The sequence below is a fragment of the Thunnus maccoyii genome, chromosome 3 (assembly GCF_910596095.1).
Source record: "Thunnus maccoyii chromosome 3, fThuMac1.1, whole genome shotgun sequence".
Taxonomy (NCBI): Eukaryota; Metazoa; Chordata; class Actinopteri; order Scombriformes; family Scombridae; genus Thunnus; species Thunnus maccoyii.
Genome location: NC_056535.1, coordinates 9,108,944 through 9,128,557, shown reverse-complemented (window position 1 = coordinate 9,128,557; position 19,614 = coordinate 9,108,944). Strand labels below are relative to the sequence as shown.

Sequence of the window (19,614 nt, the reverse complement as noted above, 5' to 3'; positions counted from 1 at the left end):
GAGGAGAACAGGGAAGAGCGAGCAGCTGCAGGGGGCGAGGGGACGGAAGCAAACCATTAGAGAGAGAGAGGGAGAGAGAGAGAGGATGGCTTCAGCTGGCTACAGAAGTGCCACTTTAGCCATCTTGTCTAAGAAGACCGCAGCAAAAAAAAAGCTGAAGACTGATTTTAGCCAAATTGGCTGTCCGATGTATTCTCAATAGATAGAATATAAGTGTCTGATGTATAGATTCAGAAGGTCAAGAGTTTGACTGTGGTCTACTTCCCTGTCTTGTAATACATATGTTTCTTTTCTTTTTGTCTGCATTTCCTGTAAATAGAAAATGTTGAGGGCAGAACAAATGGAAACATGTGCAGAGCTGGTTATTTATGATTCAATCCATTGTTACATGACAACAAAATAAATTCACATAACATAAATCAGCTGGTTTGTCTGCTAATTTTATGGAGGAATACAGATATAAATGGAATGAGGTAATGAATCAAGGGGATATTGAACACATTTCTCTATTGTTTTGGTTTGGCAATGCATGAATTAAATTGTATCTCATACAAATGCATGAATTCCAGTCTCTCACCCACATGTAAACACAACAATATTCATATGAGCACTGGTCTTAATGTGCCATTTCATTGTTTGCCCTGAAAGAAGTCATGCTGACTGACTCTTGTGCCTTTTATCTGCATTTGTTGTGCTTCACACTATTTCTAAATGGCACCACTCAAGTGTACTGAATTGCAGCCACATGATTGTCTGCATTTAGATGTGTTACAGTATCAGCTCATTGCCAGTATGCTGAAAAGGTTTGGTTGGCCAGTTCTTTTTTGTTGTTTTTTTTTTTTTTTTACTGTAAGCTGCCATCATTCCTTTTAACACAAGACGAGAGAAGTTATTAAGTTAATTATATTCTGGTGCTGTTGGAAGTTTGTTTGCACACAGCGAGAAAACAGGCCTACAATCCTAATGATGGATATTTGAGAGACATACAAAATGTAGATTTTTATTAAGTAAAACCCCTCATGTATTAATTAGAATTTATATTCAGACCGCAAAAAAATTTAAAGTTGTACCTCAAACACAAAGACCACAACACAGACAAGTTTGGAGCTTTAAATGTGATGCGATCTGAATGAGCTTGATAGTAGATTTGGCACCTCCCTTCTCCTTCAGTCAGCTGAAGTCATCCTGACAACAGGGTCCTTTGTGGATCTGTCAGGAGCCTGAGATCAGTCTGTGGACTGTGGAGCCGTCCGTCCGTCCCACTGAGCTGCTGTTCTCAGTGGCCCCTGCTGGAGCTGCTGCTACTGCTGCTGTTGAGCATGTGCTCGGCTGCTCCACAGGGCAGAAGGGACGCTTCCCATCAACACACAGGTTGCGGACATGGATCGCTGAGCGCACTGCTCCGACTCAAGAGGTAAGAGTGCAGTTTTCTACAGAATCATGTGCTTTTGAATCTGTAACAAGTCAGTTCGTCGAGCGAAACGTGTGTCTGATTAAGACATTTTACTGAAAAATTGTGCAGCCGGCCAGGTAGCCTCCACCAATCCAGTTCAACTGCCAATTAAAAGGGCAGATGTTCCACTTTGGTGTAATAGGAGCGTTCAGTTAAATATAACATATTAAAGCACCTGTGTAACTTTCGAAAATGCCTTAATTGAACTTTTACGCAGCGCAATTTTAATCCAAATTTATAACCTGCATGTCGTGTGGATATTTAAAACTGTAAACTGGAGGAAATTGTTCAATATTACATTATTACAGACAACTTTATAAATGTATTTGCTCCAGGGGGTGATTATTTGCGCCCTTGCCGTGCAGTGCATAGCGCGCAGCTCTGTGTGTTGTTTGGCTGAACACGCTCCACGAAATATCGATTTAGCAGAGGAATCTGGGTTTTATTTGAATCCTCTGGCTGCATGTGGGAGTAGGTGCTTGACACAGTTACGGGCTCTGAGGCTGTGTGTTTCTCCCACGCTCCTGAGGGAGTCCTCTCTGCAGTCCGCTGGAAACATCTCACCATGCATACTGCACATCAAAGTGTGGTTGTCTGTGTGGATGGTGTGTGTTTGCAATGTTTTGCATTTTTATTTAGTTGTGTGTGTGCCAACAGCCTATAGGGAAAAAAACATGCCCTAAAATATTTATTCTCACTGCCCTTCAGGGTCAATTTACTGAAGATTTATGGTTTTATCTGCCCTTCTTTTGCAATTTTAGGGAGAAAACACCTGAATTACAACTCAATCCAATGGTTAAACTCTCTAATCATTCATTTAAGGGCAGAATGAGAAGCATAAGGGCAAGCATATAGGACTTGCATTTGGTCGGTTAAGAATCTGATTCAGTTGTTTTACCCCCAGGTACAACATATATGCACATTTTTAGATAGAGAGGATTTAGTTTCCTGCAACTTTTGTTCTGACTTATTTCATCGAAATGTGGTCAAGTTTAACTTAGCGCTTGATCACAGTTAATCTGCAACAATTTTGATAATTAATGAATGACTGGTTGAAGTAATTCTTTTAGCAAAATGCCAAAAATGTGAATATTTGCTGGTTTTCTTTGTCCAATATCATTGTGAATTGAATATATTTGGGTTTTGGACTGTTAGGTGGAAAAAAGAAGCAATTAAAAGACACCACCTTGGAACCCTGGCAATGGTTATTGGCATTTTTCACTATTTTCTGACATTTGTAGACCAAAATGATTAATTGCATAAACAATTGGCATATAAATCAATAATAAAAATAATCATTACTTCCAGTTAGTTATCTACCATTATAGATTTTTGTCAGATGGGGCATTTTGCTGCTCAGCATCTCAGAACTACAATCTGCCCTGACGGATTCAAATAAATAAGATTTACTCTTTCATACAATCCGCATGCTGCTGAGCACAGTTTCTCTCTCAGCTGTTTGTCACAAGCAAAGAACAAAATAAGTTAAAAGAGAGATGTACAGAGGACAAATAAAGACTGTGAAAGTGAGACAAAATGCAGTAAGACACAGCAGGCGAGATGAGAAGTAATGAAGAAGGGAGGGGTCAGTTGCAACAGTGTGGAGGTGGAGGAGAGCAAAGAGAAAAAGTCTTGATGAAAGCGAAAGGATCTGAGTTGTGTCTCCACTGCACCATCCCCGTGTTCTGTTGTGGACGGCTTTGATTGTGAACATGAAGGAGAGAAACCAAATCCTGCTGGACATGTGACGACCGGAAACCTGTGTGTGTGTGTGTTCGTGTGTGTGTTCGTGTGGAGTGTCTGCAGTTAAGTAACCTCATCATTTTTCACCAAGTGGCTTTTCTGTTCAGCATCTGTCATCTGTCAGTTACAACATGCGCCTTTTCTTTTGTCTCTATCTCCTCTTTTCTCTCTCTTTTCTTCTCGCTGCCTCTTTCCCCAGCTCAGGTTTTCAATGGCTGGCTATTTCAAGTCCATATTTCAGCTCAGAAATAAATAATTCAGCTAACAGGACAACATAAAGGCCCTTACTGAGAGCCTGGATGCTTTGCTCAAACCTAAATTGCCCATCTACTGTTTGGGAGAGTCTGCCTGAATAATGGATTTATTTCCCAATACCGAGTGTATTAGTCAATGGCTCAAGTAGACAACTCACTTGCTGTGTGTGCAAGTAATCTCTCAGATTCACCTTTCATATATAACATTAAAACTAATCACTGGGTTCCATATTCTGAAAAACATCTGAGTATTGCCAGACAGTTTGTATCTCAGTCTTTCTACATGCAAGATACCTGCCAATTACCTTAACCAGGTCTCAAACTGGGGGACTGAGTCAGCTTTCAGTAGTTTCAAAATGCATCTCTTCATCTCTTTGCAACTATCATGCTGTACACCAAGGCTGTGTGAGCACTGTGGTCTAAATTTTCCATGGAGAAGTTTCAGGGTCAGGGGTTAAAGTGAGATTAAAAACAGTGGACTACCATTGAAATAGGAGACACAAAAATTTATTGAGTTTTAGGTATATCCAGAAATGGTAGTCAAGAGTACCCTCAGCACCCGTGCACCTACTGCATAAAGGTGAGAGATCAGGAAAAAATTCTGTGTAGTTTAGCCTTAGGGTAATGTAGTCCTATATTTTACTTTGAATTGGAACAGTTGGAGCCTGGTGTTAACAGAGCAGGATTTTATTCTTTCTAGTGCTTCACCCAGATATTATCGTCAGTTTCAATGTTCAGTTCTTCTTCCCATGCTTGTTTTATTTTGGAGGTGGATTAGTGTTGTTTGCTTGTGAAGATGCACACAAAGTGTGAGAATTGTATTTGGATTGTAATTGTTCAACTGACACAAAGTGTCCGTTTATGTAAAGATCTTTTACAGTGGCTATACCTTTACGGCTCCACTCTCTAAAGACAGTGTCTGCTAAAGATGGCAAGAAGCGTGGTTGTGCCAAATTGGGGCATATATTGATGTGTTTGGAAGCTCACAAGATTTTCTAATTTCCAGATTCTCTGAGCGTTGGACAGGATGAAATTATCCTTCTTAAAAGCAATAGGAGGCCTAAGTGATGAAAAGAGAGCAGGGAGAGAAGTCTTAGAGGTTAGGCTTTTTTTCAATGGCCAGCCAGAGGGGCAGGTCAGACATGTCTCCATTTTAACATCCATACTGCCAGTATACCATAACTCTAACATTAGCTGCCCAGTAATAATATAAAAATCATGGTAACCCCAGGCCTCCTTGTTCCCTTGGCCTCTGAAGGTGGTTTGAGATTCTGTGTGCTTTATATCCCCAGTTGAAAGGCATAATGATAGAATCAATTGTCTTATAGAAAGATTTAGGGATGAAAATGGGGACGTTCTGAAATAAATATAAAATTCTTGGCAAGGAAACCATTTTAACAGCATTCACACAGCCAATCAAGGAGGTAGGTAATGTTCTCCATTTCTCTGTGTTCTCCTTAGGTTTGTTCAGCTTTTACTTTTACTCTAGGAAATTATGTCTACTCCATCATGTGCGCTCTAGTGTCCCCATCTCTCAGATTGTCCTTCAGCCTTCAAAAATATGCATACATTTAAGATGAAATTCTCAAGCAAAGCAGAGTTTTTCTTGATTTTACTTCCCCTCATCTTCCACCCCATATTTTCCCTCAGAGCAATCTCTGTATTTCTCCATATTTCATGCTGCCCTCCTCGCTGTTTCCAGCTGCTCCTCCGCTCCATTATGAAATGAGCCAAAATATTTATGACTTGGACAGAAATGATAATTGGATTTCTGCATAGAAAGTATGGATGCAGCTTTAACAACAGCCACAATTAAGGGCTGTAAAAACCCTGGACAAAGGGTCAATAATCCAATCAGAGTGAAGCAGACTCATGACCCCGGTCATACCCTTGCTGTGTTAACACAGCGGTGAGGGTTAAGATGGTGTCTGGAGGAAGTATGTGCACATATGTGTATGTATAGAGTAATCATGTGACATACCTGTTATATTGTCAAGGAATGGACAGTGTGTCAAATAATAATATTTTTTACATCATAGATGATGGGGTCAAGTGACGGTGTGGAATGTGAGGGGCCACTTGTAGAGTGTGCAGTTCCTCTCAGCTCTACAGAGCATTTTAGCATCTTCAAGCTAATTGTTTTAGTTTTACGGTCTACTGCACTCTACCTGTCCAGCACCAGACAAAGTTAGCAATTAGATGGTGAATATAGTGGAGCATTTAACAGCTAAAGAGACAGTTATTGTATTTTATTTTTCAGGACTTGGTGAAGACACAAACAGAGCTAGATGGACAGTGAATATTGGAGGGAAGCCAGAAACTCAAAATAAATTCTGATGTTGCTTCACCATATCAACTTCCTAAAGTGATAATATGTAAATGTTGCATTTACAGATTAAGTTGTATTCAGCAGAAAAACAAGGGTCTTGCTCTGTGCATTCTGTGTTGGTCAGTGCAATATTTAGTATTTGGGGCATAATGTGACCTGGGGGGGTGGACAAGGACATAGAAGGTACTGAACAGGAAGCCATATGTGTCTAGTATGTAGACCATAATTTGGCCCCCCAAGAGGCCTTCTTGGGGTTTTAAGAAGTCTCAAGCACAATTGGGGAAAACCTAGCAAAAGTTGCCACCGATGTGTTGCTGTGCTTGAATATTCCACTGTCTGGTTTGCGTGGACAAACATATGATGGAGCAGCAAACATGTCAGGCAACAGCAGGGGAGCACAGGCCAGGATAAGGGATATGTAGCTACTGGCTTTGTATGTACACTGTGGCCCCCACTGTGTAAATCTGGTCACCCTGGCTGATTGTACATCATTACTGACAACTGATGCCCTGGATTGGCTCCACAAGCTTGGCTGGCACAGTTTATCAGGCGAGTACAAAACTAAATTTGTGAACATAGCAACCTGCGGCCCTTGTGTCAAACAAGATGGACAGCCAGGACTCCAGTATTCTGGTCTGTGCTACATCTGTACGAATCTGTGCTACTCAGCTTAGAGGACATGGCCCAAGAGGATACCCCAAACACTGGTAAGCTTACAAGAGGGCTACTGGAGAGATTTGAAAGAGGCACCACAGTGCTAGGACTCATGCTCACCACTGAAGTAATCGAGGAGTTGGAGTTCCTTAATTGCACACTGCAGAAGCCAACAGAAACCATGTCTGGAAAGCTCTCTGCAGCAGAGTGTGAAGAGAACTGAGGAGAAGTTCCAGGAGAGGTACAGCCACGCAATGGAGATGATCAACAAGCTAAATATTTAGCCCATAACCATGCCCCACATCTGCCGTCCTTTAAAACTCTTCATTGGTAGTTCCACTACTGCACACTCACCACGCAACCCCAGAAGAATACTACAGAGCTGATTTCTTCAAGGTGCTGGATATTGTGGACGTTCAGGTGAAGGAGACGTTTGATCAGGGTGTCCTGAAAACGTTGGCAAAGCTGGAGGAAGTCCTCCTAACTAGGAAGATGGACACTGCAATGGTGGACCAGTATCCTGAGTCAAATCAGAGTCACTGGAGGTGCAGTTGAATATGTTTAAGCTCCAATACCCATACACAGCCACTTCAGAGGCCTCTGCTATTCTGAGGAATCAGTTGCCTGAGGTCTGTGGCCTTTTCACCCAAGTAGAAGCACTTGTACAACTTTTTATGGTTGTTCCTGAAGCCTCTGCTGAAGCAGAGAAAAGCTTCAGTGCTCCGAGGAGGCTGAAGACCTGGCTGAGAATCACAATGGTGCAAATTCACCTAAACAGTGTAGCAGTCTGTCACATTCACAAAGAAATACTGGATGAAGTCAGCAAGGGAAAATTTGCCAGGACTTTATCCTTGCGAATGAGTACATTAGGAATGTGTTTGGTTAGTATTGAAGGATGGACCAAGGGAGTTTGGATAAATAGATGGGGTTGAAAGGAGGAAAATGTTATTTATATTAAAAGTTTGACTAATTGACTGTCTGTCTTTAATCATAAAAGGTAGAAAGTAAAGTTTTTTCTTATGCATATTTAGTGCTATTCTGGCAGAATTTAGCATGATGACCAACTTAATCATTTCCCTGATTTTATATTAGTTTTTGTAGTCCCTAAATATATGTAGAAATACATGAAATGGGATTCAAATCGCAAATTTTTTTCTGGGGGAGAACCCCCAGATCCCCTGTTTCATTGTCATGGAGATGGATCTGTTGACATGAGAACAGTGAATATTATTGTATCTGCCATTAAGGAATCTTCTCACAGTTTCTACAATCTGATTATTTCCCAACATGTCACATTGTTCCCTAAATATAAAGATAAAACATAGATGTCTTAATATACAGTTATAAACCAATAGGGCTGCACAATTACTGACATGTGCAATCATGTTTTATATTTTTTTTGTTTCCATAATTATTGTATAAAATTGGCTCATTGATGGTATAGAACCATTTATTTACATTTAGAAGATCCATTGCAACTGAAAACACATAACTACTATTATGGTATTAATCTTTAAAGGTATAAACATAATTTCACTGAAGTAGTTGTCCTCCCATTTGAAGGTCAATGTCATGACCTCCACAAGGGGATTGTTCTACTGAAGAACTGGCATCTTAAAAGCAGACAACCAACTGGAAGTCAAATGTAGTAGGGGATCCTGTATTCTGTACATATTTATTTTACATTTGTTTTACATTTACATCTGCTGGCAGAGAAAAACCTGTGATATACTCCAACACTGCATCGGATGAGGTCCTCGCTGTATTCACCTACAGCCGCAGGACCACTTAGGCTCAGCAGGTGTCTTGCTGTACAACAAACTGTGTGTTTGCGTGTGTGTGTGTTTCTGCACGTCTGTAGTGATGTGTATGTCTGTGTGTCTCACTCTCGTAAGCCGACTGTGCTGAGGATGAGTAGTGGTCTGCAAGTGTTTTGCTCTAACATGACATTTTGTCTCCATCATGGCGTGTTGACTGGAGAGAGAGCTCAAATAACAGCTTGATGTCTCAATAGGGAGTCTATTTACTGTCTCTCTCTCACACACACACACACACACACTTCAGTGGGTGTTTATCGATAGAGGGAAAGTACATGTTCTGTGTACTCTTGAATGCTGTCATTTCTATTCTTGTGTTCTTTGTCCTAAGTAATGCCTTGTTAGAAACAGCTCTGTGCTGAGCTTTGTGGTGGCATTGTCATGACAAGTGATGGAAACTGCCTTTTTGGCACAAAGGGGGAATGTTCAGAGTACCAGAGGCCAGAAGAGGGATGCTGTCTTCTCTTCTATTGCATCTCATCCAAAATCACCTGAAAGTAATGTGATGGGATTATAGTAATCCCATTACAGATACTTTAGAAAAGATTTCATTTTTGAAAACCCACCCCAATCACTTTTTCTGTCCTGCCACCACAGTGACGTCTGACTCTCAACGACAGTACGTGACAGAAACTTCTTACTTTCCCTACAGCTTCCCTTTGTTGCGTTTATGCTCTGGTTAGATTTTCAGGCACCTTGCTGCATAACTTTGCATCTTAATGAAGAAAAACAGATTTTCTTTAAACTCCTATAATTCTGTGATGCTTTAAAATATGGAGTTCATGTCAACACCCATGTTTTACGTGAACAGAAATAAGTGGATATGCTAATGCTAATTGACACATTGTTATTATATTTGACGACATATTTTTAATAGATATCTGTGACTCTGAGCTCCATATAAATGCCAGATATAGATAATGACACTGGACTAAAATTGATTTTGAAAGCAAAAACATAAAGTAATCAGTTTATTTTCTTAGTGTGGTTGATAAAAATCTAATTTTCAACAGTATCCCCATAAAAATCCCGCATTGAAATATTTTCCCCATCAGTATTCATATACTTTCTTCTGCTTTCCAGTCTTCTCACTATATCTCATTTTGACAACCTGTTACATCAGCCTGTCTCTCAGGAATAGCAAGATTATCTTCACTACCAATTATCTTTTTAATCTTTTTGCTGCTGCTGCTGCTGCTGCTACTGGGAAACATGGATGTATAGCTGTTCAATTATAGATGCTATACAGTCTCTTGTTTCTGGCTTCCCTTTCCCTGAGGGGAAAAGGGTGTAGAGCAAACGGTGGCTCTGAATGTAGGGTGCCTGTTGTGAGTTCACCCCCTGCTGAGGTTTCGATACGCTGTTAAAAAGCAAATTTATCCATTTTATTATCAGAGCAATTTGTGGTGTTCAGGAGTTATTTTTTCATTATGTGTTTAAATTAGAATTATTTTTGTGCGCACATTTCCCAACCTGCAGTGATTTCCTACATTTTCCAGAGTTACTTGTGGCTCAATTGCATTTTTTTGTTTATTGGAGCTACTGTTATCTTAAAGATTCCTCCATATGTGGTTTGGTGTAAAATGACAGATTACATGAGCTTTAAATTTATGAAAACTTTAAACTTTCAACATGATTATCCTGAAAAATGTCAGTTTGCTGCCAGGCGTTAAAACAAGATTCACAAAGCTACAAAAGAAGCATCCATAAACAGGCCACATGGAAAAAATAACTTATTAAACATTGTAAATATTTGCATATAAATGGAGCTAAAATGAGATCAAACAAAAGAAAGATACTCCTCCCAAATGAATCAAAAACAAAGGATTAAGGATTATGGCCCAAATGTGATGTCAAGTGCTGTGCGGAATAAAATGAATTTGTTTACATACTGCATATGGTTTTGTGTAGCTTTTTGCATTTTGCACTGAAAATATTTGGCATCAACTGTTGGCAGATGTGACCAGGAATACGATCAATTTATTATCAAACAACACATTCTCAGAAATGATCACTACGGCATAGCTTTTTGTGTGTGTACATATTTGTGAAAGAATAGCACAGACAATGTGATGGTACCGTTGTAACCAAACCAGCACAGTAGATGTTCCTCCGCTGTTCTTGGCAAAGGAAAAGGTAAAATGGATTGATGAGGCCGACGCTCAAATACTAACAAAAGAACCTTTCATATCAAAGTCAAAGAGGTAAAAATAATATTAGGGGCTTTTGAGGCATATATTTTTGAAGATACAGAAAATCTTAAACTGGTTTCTGACTTACATTTTTTAAAGGGATAGTTTGATATTTTAGATGAGAAGATCAATACCACTCTCAAGTCCATAGGGTAAATATGAAGCTACAGCCAGTAGTTGGTTAGCTTAGCTTAGCATAAAGAATGGAAACAGGGGGATACAGCTAGCCTGGCTCTGTCCAAATATGACAAAATCCCATCCCACCAACCATTACCTCTAAAGCTCACAATTTAACATGTTATATCCTACTGTGTCTTGTTTTTGGCAAGAAAGTGATCCCAGTGTTAACATGTTCAGAAAAGCATATGACTCCTTGGTTCTTGGCACCATCACCAGATATTAAGTTTTCTTTGAAATTCTGTTACACTGTAGCTCTCATATTCGATCTTATTACACTGTCAGAGGGTAAAGAGAGAAGGTGTTGCTGAGATAGTGCTACCACTGATTAAATTGTATCACCTTGACGTGACCTTTTCCTGGACCTCAGTATGTCAGGGTCTAAGTGAGATTATTGCCTTCTGTAAAGCTAAAAAACTGAGACACACACGCACACACACACACACAGTCACCTGGAGCACTCCCCGGTGAGCATCTTCCACCCAGAGGCGACTTAATTAGGAAGCAATCTTAAGTAATGCACCTGGTTTCACACTCACCTGCCTCTGACTCACAGCAAGTTATCAGGAATGGTGGCACGGCTATATAACAAGATTCTGTGTAGATTTAGAAATGAACAGCACCTTATAAGACATTACCTGATCCGACCCTGAGTCCAACCCTCCTTTTTTCAAGAAGGGGGGAAATGCTCAATAACCAGCTTGTGGCTAAAGAGACAGTGTGGCACAGTAAAGTGCTCTCCAGGGTCAGACATGAGGCACTTTGGGTCACAGCAGGGTCATATTGATTGATTTTTCACACTTGTGCTTCACATCAATGCCATTCAGCCTTTAACTTACAAAGAAGTTTAACAGTAGTACATTCAGAAACCAGAGTCGTTTCAAGTAGAAAACCTGCCCTTACAAAAACACTAAAACTGCAGAGGATAGAAACTCTGCAAAGCCTAACCATTAATCTCTATATTACACGTGTATCACATAGAGCTCCAATCTCCATCAGCTGCTGTGCCATTCTGTGACCAGATTGCTTTTCTGCTGCAATTTTAAGATTGGCAATATCTGCACATCTTTTTAGTGCTAAGCATCTAACCTGTGCAGCCATCATACAGCTTTCCACTCAGGCAATCATGAGGCAGTCTGTTGGGATGTGGAGGAAACCAGGAAACCAGCAGCGGATAGGGGAAGGCTGATGCAAGACTATATTGTGGAAAAAAAAAAAAAAAAAAAGCTGCCACCTCTGCTCCCTGGGACATCTTGTTTACCAGTGCTGCTGGCTCGCCCTTGTTTTCTACTTCCTTCCCTCACTCCCTTCTGTAATCTGTCTCAGCTCTCTGCTCACTTCCAGCTTCCAGGTGATGCATGCCCTCTTTTAAACAGGAATGTGGAAATCAGGTGGAAATCAGACCTCATGACGGGACCAGCTGGAAACCTCCAACATGAGTCAAGCAAAGTGGCTGCAGGCCGGCGCTCATGCACACCATCAATTCTTCACTTGGTGTTTTTTGGTCTTTTTTCGGGCACCCTGTTTTCTTACACTTTACATTCCCCAAGTGTCCCTCCTTCCATTTCTCCTTACAAGCCCTAAAGATACCTCGGCTTACAGTTTTAAACTAAACCACAAATCTAAATGTAACAACTGCTTTCTCACTAGCTTAGACAGTGTCATAGAAACTTCTTCTTGCCTCTTGTTTCCAAGAAGTCTACAATTTGCTTATATTACTGAAAATAGTTTAAAGAAGAGTGCTGCTGATCTTAGGGGATTTCCATTTCCTTCCACATTCTGCTGTTTACAATGCCCAGGGAGAACATGAACATATGAAAGTCAAGACAAGCAGTCATTGTAATATGGATTATTAGAAGCAATATTCAATACATCAATGGCAGACAGTTTTATTATTGCACTTCCTGTTGACATCGTGACTCACAACTCAATAGACAAATGAGCACCAGTATGTGTCTTTTTTTGGCTCCTTTAGTCTCTTCCATGGGAATGTAACATGTTTCAAACTCTCTGTCTCTGTAGTTAAGAGATGTTTTAACTCTACTACACCACTATCTCACCATCACTAGCATGTTGTCACCAAAGAGCTTGGTGTCACACACTTCAATACTATAGCACCTGTGCCCTCATTAATCTACCCTTGTAGTGTGGTTGCCACGGCAACAGAAACAGGGAGAAAATGAGTCCATCACTCAAGCGAATGTCTGGTTGCCAGAGTAAAGTTGTGCAGAGGGTGATAGTTGAGAGTCAATTTGTTGTGGGTTTTTTGTTTTGCGCTCTCGACTTGTAGGTTCGTCATCAAATGTTTTTAAACACTTGATGCTCAAATTTTCACCTCTTGATAAATTAAACAGAAGAGAAACAGTGATTTTAGCCGTTGAGTTGATTTCCCGCAGGTGCAATCAGTAGCCACCCTCTAATCAATGACAAACAACTGTGTTATACACACTGCCTTCAACCTTGTCAATACAACAGTGAGATACTGTCTGTGTGTGTATCAGTATCAATAGGCTGACTGTCATCAATGAACTGTAAGCTGCTGCATTAAATAACAGCAACTAACAACACTGTCTGTTCGGATACAGATATTGAACTGTTGTCAGTGGCCTACTTGTAAATTGGACAAAGTGAACTCGCTATCAGTCCCAACTCTTGCTTTAACTACACAGATTATCACAGGACAAAAACAAAGTTTAAATTATTCTGGTGCTGTTAAAGGTCTATTTACATCAGTGTTTCTTCTCAACACAACAGGAAATCAGTATGAAGTGAAGAAACACAGAAATAGCTTGTTTCATCTAGAGCTCTTTTTTATGTGAATAACTTTAACGTGCCTTTAACTTGATACAGCAGATCAAATTCAAGGTCCAAATCTCCAAACATAAAGACTGTTTGCATCTATTCTCAATTATCACCATATTATTACATATTGGTTGTACATCCTAACAAGAGTACAGTTGCTACAAGTTCTTTGAGACATACAGTGTGTTTATTCACACAGAAGACCAATACCATTTTTTTGTCTGTGTATATATGGAGCTACAGCCAAGAGAAGATTAGCTAAGCTTAGCATAAAGACTGGATACAACGGGAAACATCTAGCCTGGCTCTCTGCACGTTCAAAAATTTCACCAAAATCAGCACCTCTGAATGCTCTGTGAGTCTAATGACATCATGTGAGTCAAATGGAGGTGTACCTGTGGATGTATTTTAAGGCCTACCTTCAAATTCAATGCTTCTTTGCTTGACATCATAGGAAAATCAAAAGAAATCAGCCAAGACCTCAGAAAAAAATTCTGATTCATCCTTGGGCATAATGACCATCATTATGTTTGGAGGAAAAAGAGGGAGGCTTGCAAGCCGTATCATGTTGTGCTTTGCTGCAGGACGGATTGGTGCACTTCACAAAATAGATGGCATCATGAGGAAGGACAATTATGTGGATATATTGAAGCAACATCTCAAGACATGAGCCAGGAAGTTAAAGCTTGGTCGCAAATGGGTCTTCCAAATGGACAATGACTCCAAGCATACTTCCAAAGTTGTGGCAAAATGGCTTCAGGACAACAAAGTTATGGTATTGGAAAGGCCAGCACAAAGCCCTGACCTCAATCCAATAGGAAATTTGTGGGCAGAACTGAATTACGTGTGTGCGAGTAAGGAGGCCCACAAACCTGACTCACTTACATTAGTTCTGTAAAGAGTAATGGGCCAAATTCCAGCAACTTATTGTGAGAAACTTATGTAAGGCTTCCCGAAATGTTTGACCCAAGTTAAACAATTTAAAGGCAATGCTACCAAATACTGACAAAGTGTATGCAAACCTCTGACCCACTGGGAATGTGATGAAAGAAATAAAAGCTGAAATAGGTCATTCTCTCTACTATTATTATGACATTTGACATTCTTAAAATAAAGTAGTGATCCTAACTGACCTAAGACAGGGAATGTTTACTAGGATTAAATGTCAGAAATTGTGAAAAACTGAGTTTCAATGTATTTGGCTAAAGTGTATGTAAACTTCTGACTTCAACTGTAGCTGTTTCCCCTGGTTTCCAGTCCTTCTGCCAAGTTTGGCTGATTCCAGCTCTGTGCTTGACACACAGACATGAAAGTAGTATCAACATGTTTCAGTAACTTAAGTTAAATTTGCCAATTTGTTGTGTATGCGTTTCTACTAGCTTAATCACATTTATCTCCCTGAAAGTTGCAATATAGACTATTTAATGCATTTTTAAGCTCTTTCTATTTGCTACTTTAGTGAATTAACTCTTCAGATATGACAGTGATACTAAAGTGAATTAACATAAGTAACCTTGCAACAATTGATAAATATGTTCCCTTGGCAGTAGAGGTATATTTCAGAAATCACATGGTCTCCTGCAGCTGGCAGAGCAGAGATCATAGCCCAATTTGCGTAAGTTGCTGAATGTGTTGTTTTTACTGATGCACTGAGAGGGCAGTTGATCACCTGCGGGTCTGATTACTTAGCTTCATTCAATTTGCTCATTTCCCTGCTCCAGGACACATTAGTGATGGCCTGTTGTAGTGGCCCACATTTCTGACAGCTTGTGTGTAGTTCTCAGGCTGTGGCCGAGCCAAAATTGTAATCAGAGGTACTGATACAGTAGGAGACAGATTGAAGGCTGGATTTATGCATAATGCAGCATCTGTTCAATCTGCACACACTGGGGTTGATATATGCATATTAATTAGATAGATAGGTAAATAGATAGATAGATAGATCAGATGTATTTCTTCTTCTGGCAAACATGAGCTATGATCTCTGTGTTATGACTTTTCTTTCCTAAGTTATGTTGAGATATGTGACATGCTATGAGAGAGAATAATGTGTTTTGATTTTCTCCTCCAAACTTCATTTCTCATCTGTCTGCATTGTGTTCCCATCTCCCCAGTGCTGTCACTAAGCTGTTATTCATCCCTGCATCATGGAGGCTCAGCCTGGTGCATCATGGGAGCTCATCAACGGTGTGACAGATACAATATATGAGGACTGAGAGGTCGTCATGGAGACTGATACCTACACCTCAAATCCAGCCACCACTGACTGGGCCGGCCTGGAGGGAATGGGAGTCCTTCAGGAGCAAGGAAGAGAGGGCCTGTCCAGCAACCCCGCATCATGGTACATGCCATACTCACTGGGCTTCCAGGTGTCCCTCACCGCCTTCCTCATGCTGGAGCTGGTGTTGGGCTTCAGCAGCAATCTGACAGTGCTGGTGCTCTACTGCTCTCAATCCAATTTAGTGGACTCTGTGAGCAACATGGTGACTGTCAATCTGCACGTGCTGGATGTGGTGGTGTGTGTGCTGTGTTTGCCCCTGACTCTGGTGGTCGTACTGCTACCTCCGGGACCAAACCTAGCCCTGCTCTGCTGCCTCCACGAGGCCTGTGTCACCTTTGCCAGCATTGCCACAGCTATCAACATCCTGGTCATCAGCTTGGACCGATACGACATTTCAGTACGGCCGGCAAACAGGCTTCTGACAACACGCAGGGCAGCGCTGCTCCTGGCTGCTGTGTGGGTCACCTCGATAGCTGTGTTTTTTATCCCATTCTTGGAGGTACAGTTGTCCAGTGGAGAAGGAGCAGAGGAGAGAGGGCAGGTGACACCCTTGTCTTTGTCCTCCCATGGCATCAGTGCCACAGTGGTGCCAGCGTGGCGTAACCGGACACTGCTGTGTGTTGGCGGGCAGGGTGATCACACAGGCCTGGTTATGTATTACCACCTTATCCTGCAGGTTCCCATTTTCTTCACCACTGTGGCAGTCATGCTGTTCACCTACTCCAGAATACTGAGGGCTTTGAACATCCGCATTGGCTCCCACATGAAGAAGAGCCAGCGCTTCAGGGGCCCCTCTGGCAGGGGGCACCACAAGAGACAGAAAAAAAGGAAGGCAGTGGTCGATGGTGAGGGGGCAGGAGGGGAACAGTGCACCACAGATGGCACCAAACAGCTCAGCCACCCTCCCCTCATCCCTTCCCCCTCCCCCACTCCCACAGCTACCTCCCCCCCTGCGCTGTCCTCCCCTGCGCCACTGGTCGCCTCTGACACAGGTGCTGCCACCCCTATGCCAGCCACCATGGGTGTCCAAGCCTCTGTCTCGGCCATCATTGCCCTGCGGCGGGCGGTGCGCCGACACCGTGATCGGCGAGAGCGCCAGAGGCGGGTGTTCAGGATGTCGCTCATCATCATCACCACCTTCCTGGGCTGTTGGGCTCCCCTCTCTGTGACCAATGTGCTAATCCTGGGCATAGGTCCCAGTGACGCCCTGGTCAGCTTGCGCCTCTGGTTCCTAGCGCTTGCCTATGGCACCACAGTCTCCCACCCTGTGCTCTACGCCTTCACACGACAGAAGTTGCGCCGTGCCCTCCGTGCCAAGGTTAAGAAGAGGGTGGTGTCCCTGCTTCAGGTAGACCCTTCACCAGGGGGTACAGTCATACACAACTCCTGGGTAGAGAACAGAAAAACCAGCCGGCAGGTGCGGCTAGAAGCAAGCGAAGGTACTGACCGCTGCCTGGCAGAGGCCCTGTGAGACTGACACACATGAGCTCGTATAATTAAAAACCAGAATAGAGTCACAGGTGTGTTCACTGGAGCATGAAGCAAGTGTTAAGAAATCTGAAAAACACGTTTCCTCCTCTGGGAGATGTTTTAATGTAACCACCAGCAGAAAGTCCATGCTAAACACAGCTAAAATTCACCTCAGGCAGCAGTGGAAGCAGGATGCTATTGTCACTGTGGTGCACACAGGCTCTGCAGCTGAAGAAAATCATACAACAAACACAAGTGTATATAATTTGCACTTTGTCAAATACTAAGGTCTGTTTACATGTGGAGTTGTATGATATAGCATTGTCATAGTGGTGCTTACGTAATTGCTCCAAAGAATGTGTTTAGCTAGCAGATGATCTGATCTGCCACCCACCCAAATGCTCCAAGGCAGCTTTAAAAAAATGTTGATACACTTTGAACATATAAATACAGTACTCTAAAGACTCCTTTGACTCTTTTGTATTTAATATTATCTCTGCCTTAATTCTGCTCTGAAAGTTTGGTTCGATGATGTGTTCTCTATTTTTAAACAAAATGGGAACATTTTGGATATTTACAAGCAAGAGATAATGAGTAAGTTACATGAAATATGATGTAGAGGTGTACATGTGTCAGTGTTTAGGAGGGTAGGTCCACAGAGAGAAGGTGAGGAACATGTCAGAGGACAATTAAAGGCTAATGTGAAATATTAAATGCAGTTTTACTTTAGCTTAAGTAGTTATTATATGGTCAAATGTTACAGTGTTTATATAAAATCTTGCAAAGCTCCTTTGTGTAAATGCACCTCTTTTGCTCCCCAGTTTGTATCAAATGGTGAAAAGTCTTGTTGATGATTTGCATATACTTCAGGCAGAAGGTAGGCACATTGTTGAAAGGAATAGTTCAGCATTTTAGGAAATACACTTTTCACTTTGCTTTTTAGCAGATAGTTAGATGAGAAGTTCAATACCTCCCTCTCAGGAGTGGTATCAATCTTCTCATCTTGCTTTCAGCAAGACAGCAAATAAGTGTATTTACTTTAAATAGAAAAGAAGACATACAGTATATCTTATGATTTAGGTGTTGAAAGAATTATGGATAAAGTCAGCTGGCTGAAGTAGCCAGTTGGGATGACGGACGATGGAAACAACGGTAAAAGCTTTCAGTATAATGCAATCTAGTGCGTCAACTAACTATGGTCTCAAAAAGTACTTAATTCATCAATTAATAATTACAAATGAGTATACTTATCATATAATCACCTTTCTTGCACATTATCAACAAAAACAGACTCAATACTTCATGGAAAATAGTATTTATTACAGTTCTTTTGTTCTGGATTGCATTATATTTAAGGTGTTCCTGTAGCTCAGTTTGGAGTCTTGGCATGCTAAAAGCATACAAATGTCTTTTGAAATAACATCAATGTACATGCTGTATATACTGACCAGATCTAAATTTATTACATGTGAAAGATACAGTACAGTAAGTCACTTGGTCTGTATGTGTTGACTTTTCTTGATTCAAGGAGTGTTTCAGTTGCAGCTGGCTCTTCTCTCGTGTCAGCACCCAGACATCTGGTCCCATGGGTCAGCTCAACCTTAGTGTCCTGCAAACACAAGAGAGTAACTGTCACCATGGCCGAGTACTGACAGATTGGTGGGATCATTAATAGGACTAATGTTTGCTGTTGACTTTGTTCTACCTGCTTGTGTGTTCACTGCTCTAATGCTTTACTCACACTGGGGCTCGTTTCAGAGGCCATGTAATTTTTCTCACACACACACACACACACACAGTGCATTCCTGAATGTAAACACACATTAAAAAATATATATATATTATACTGTATGTACACCAAGAATATGCTGTCTTTATAAGTTTTCTCCATGGTGTTGTTTTTATGTGAATGTATCACCATTCAAAGTTGAATTATATCAATAAATACAAAAATGAGGTCTAGATTTTCTGCTTTTGCTCTTTGCTCACAACCATATGTATGTGGCCTGCTATGAGTTTGTTGAATTGAAAGGAGATACTATACACAAGGTCCTGAAAAATACATTACATGGAAAAATATTTTTAGCTGCAAAGCCCAGGGAGGGAGCTGAAAACCCCAGGAGCCACTGGCCCCCACATGTAGCTGTAATAATTCTTTCTCTTCAAGTATTTGACTCAAGAGGAAACCTGCTGTGAGGGGAGCAGCATGAGGACAATGTACAGCTCTGTCCATATAGCTCACATGATTATTCCCTCAGTACCTGAGGGGACACAGAGATATACTACTACTACTGCACTAAAGAGTCCATGTGGACACAATCATACATGGCTGCAATGAATGAACACACTTGTGTTAAACATATTTGCCATTCTCTGAAGTCTGTGTTGCATAGACAGCATTTTGCAAATGATGAACTGAGTTTGTGCATGTGTTCATTTCAC

General features: G+C 41.2%; 1 protein-coding gene across 1 annotated transcript; it reads left to right on the top strand.

Annotated features, from left to right (window-relative positions):
- Positions 1 to 966: 966 nt before the first annotated feature.
- LOC121894289 (G-protein coupled receptor 22-like) lies at positions 967 to 17,637 on the top strand. The gene is made up of 2 exons (XM_042406802.1): positions 967 to 1,414; positions 15,536 to 17,637. The coding sequence occupies exon 2, from the start codon at positions 15,647 to 15,649 to the stop codon at positions 17,171 to 17,173; it is 1,527 nt and encodes a 508-aa protein (XP_042262736.1). The 5' UTR covers positions 967 to 1,414; positions 15,536 to 15,646; the 3' UTR covers positions 17,174 to 17,637.
- Positions 17,638 to 19,614: the final 1,977 nt, after the last annotated feature.

Coding starts and splice junctions, on each gene's coding strand:
- LOC121894289 (XM_042406802.1), top strand. CDS start 15,647: ATGGAGACTGATACCTACACCTCAAATCCAGCCACCACTGACTGGGCC.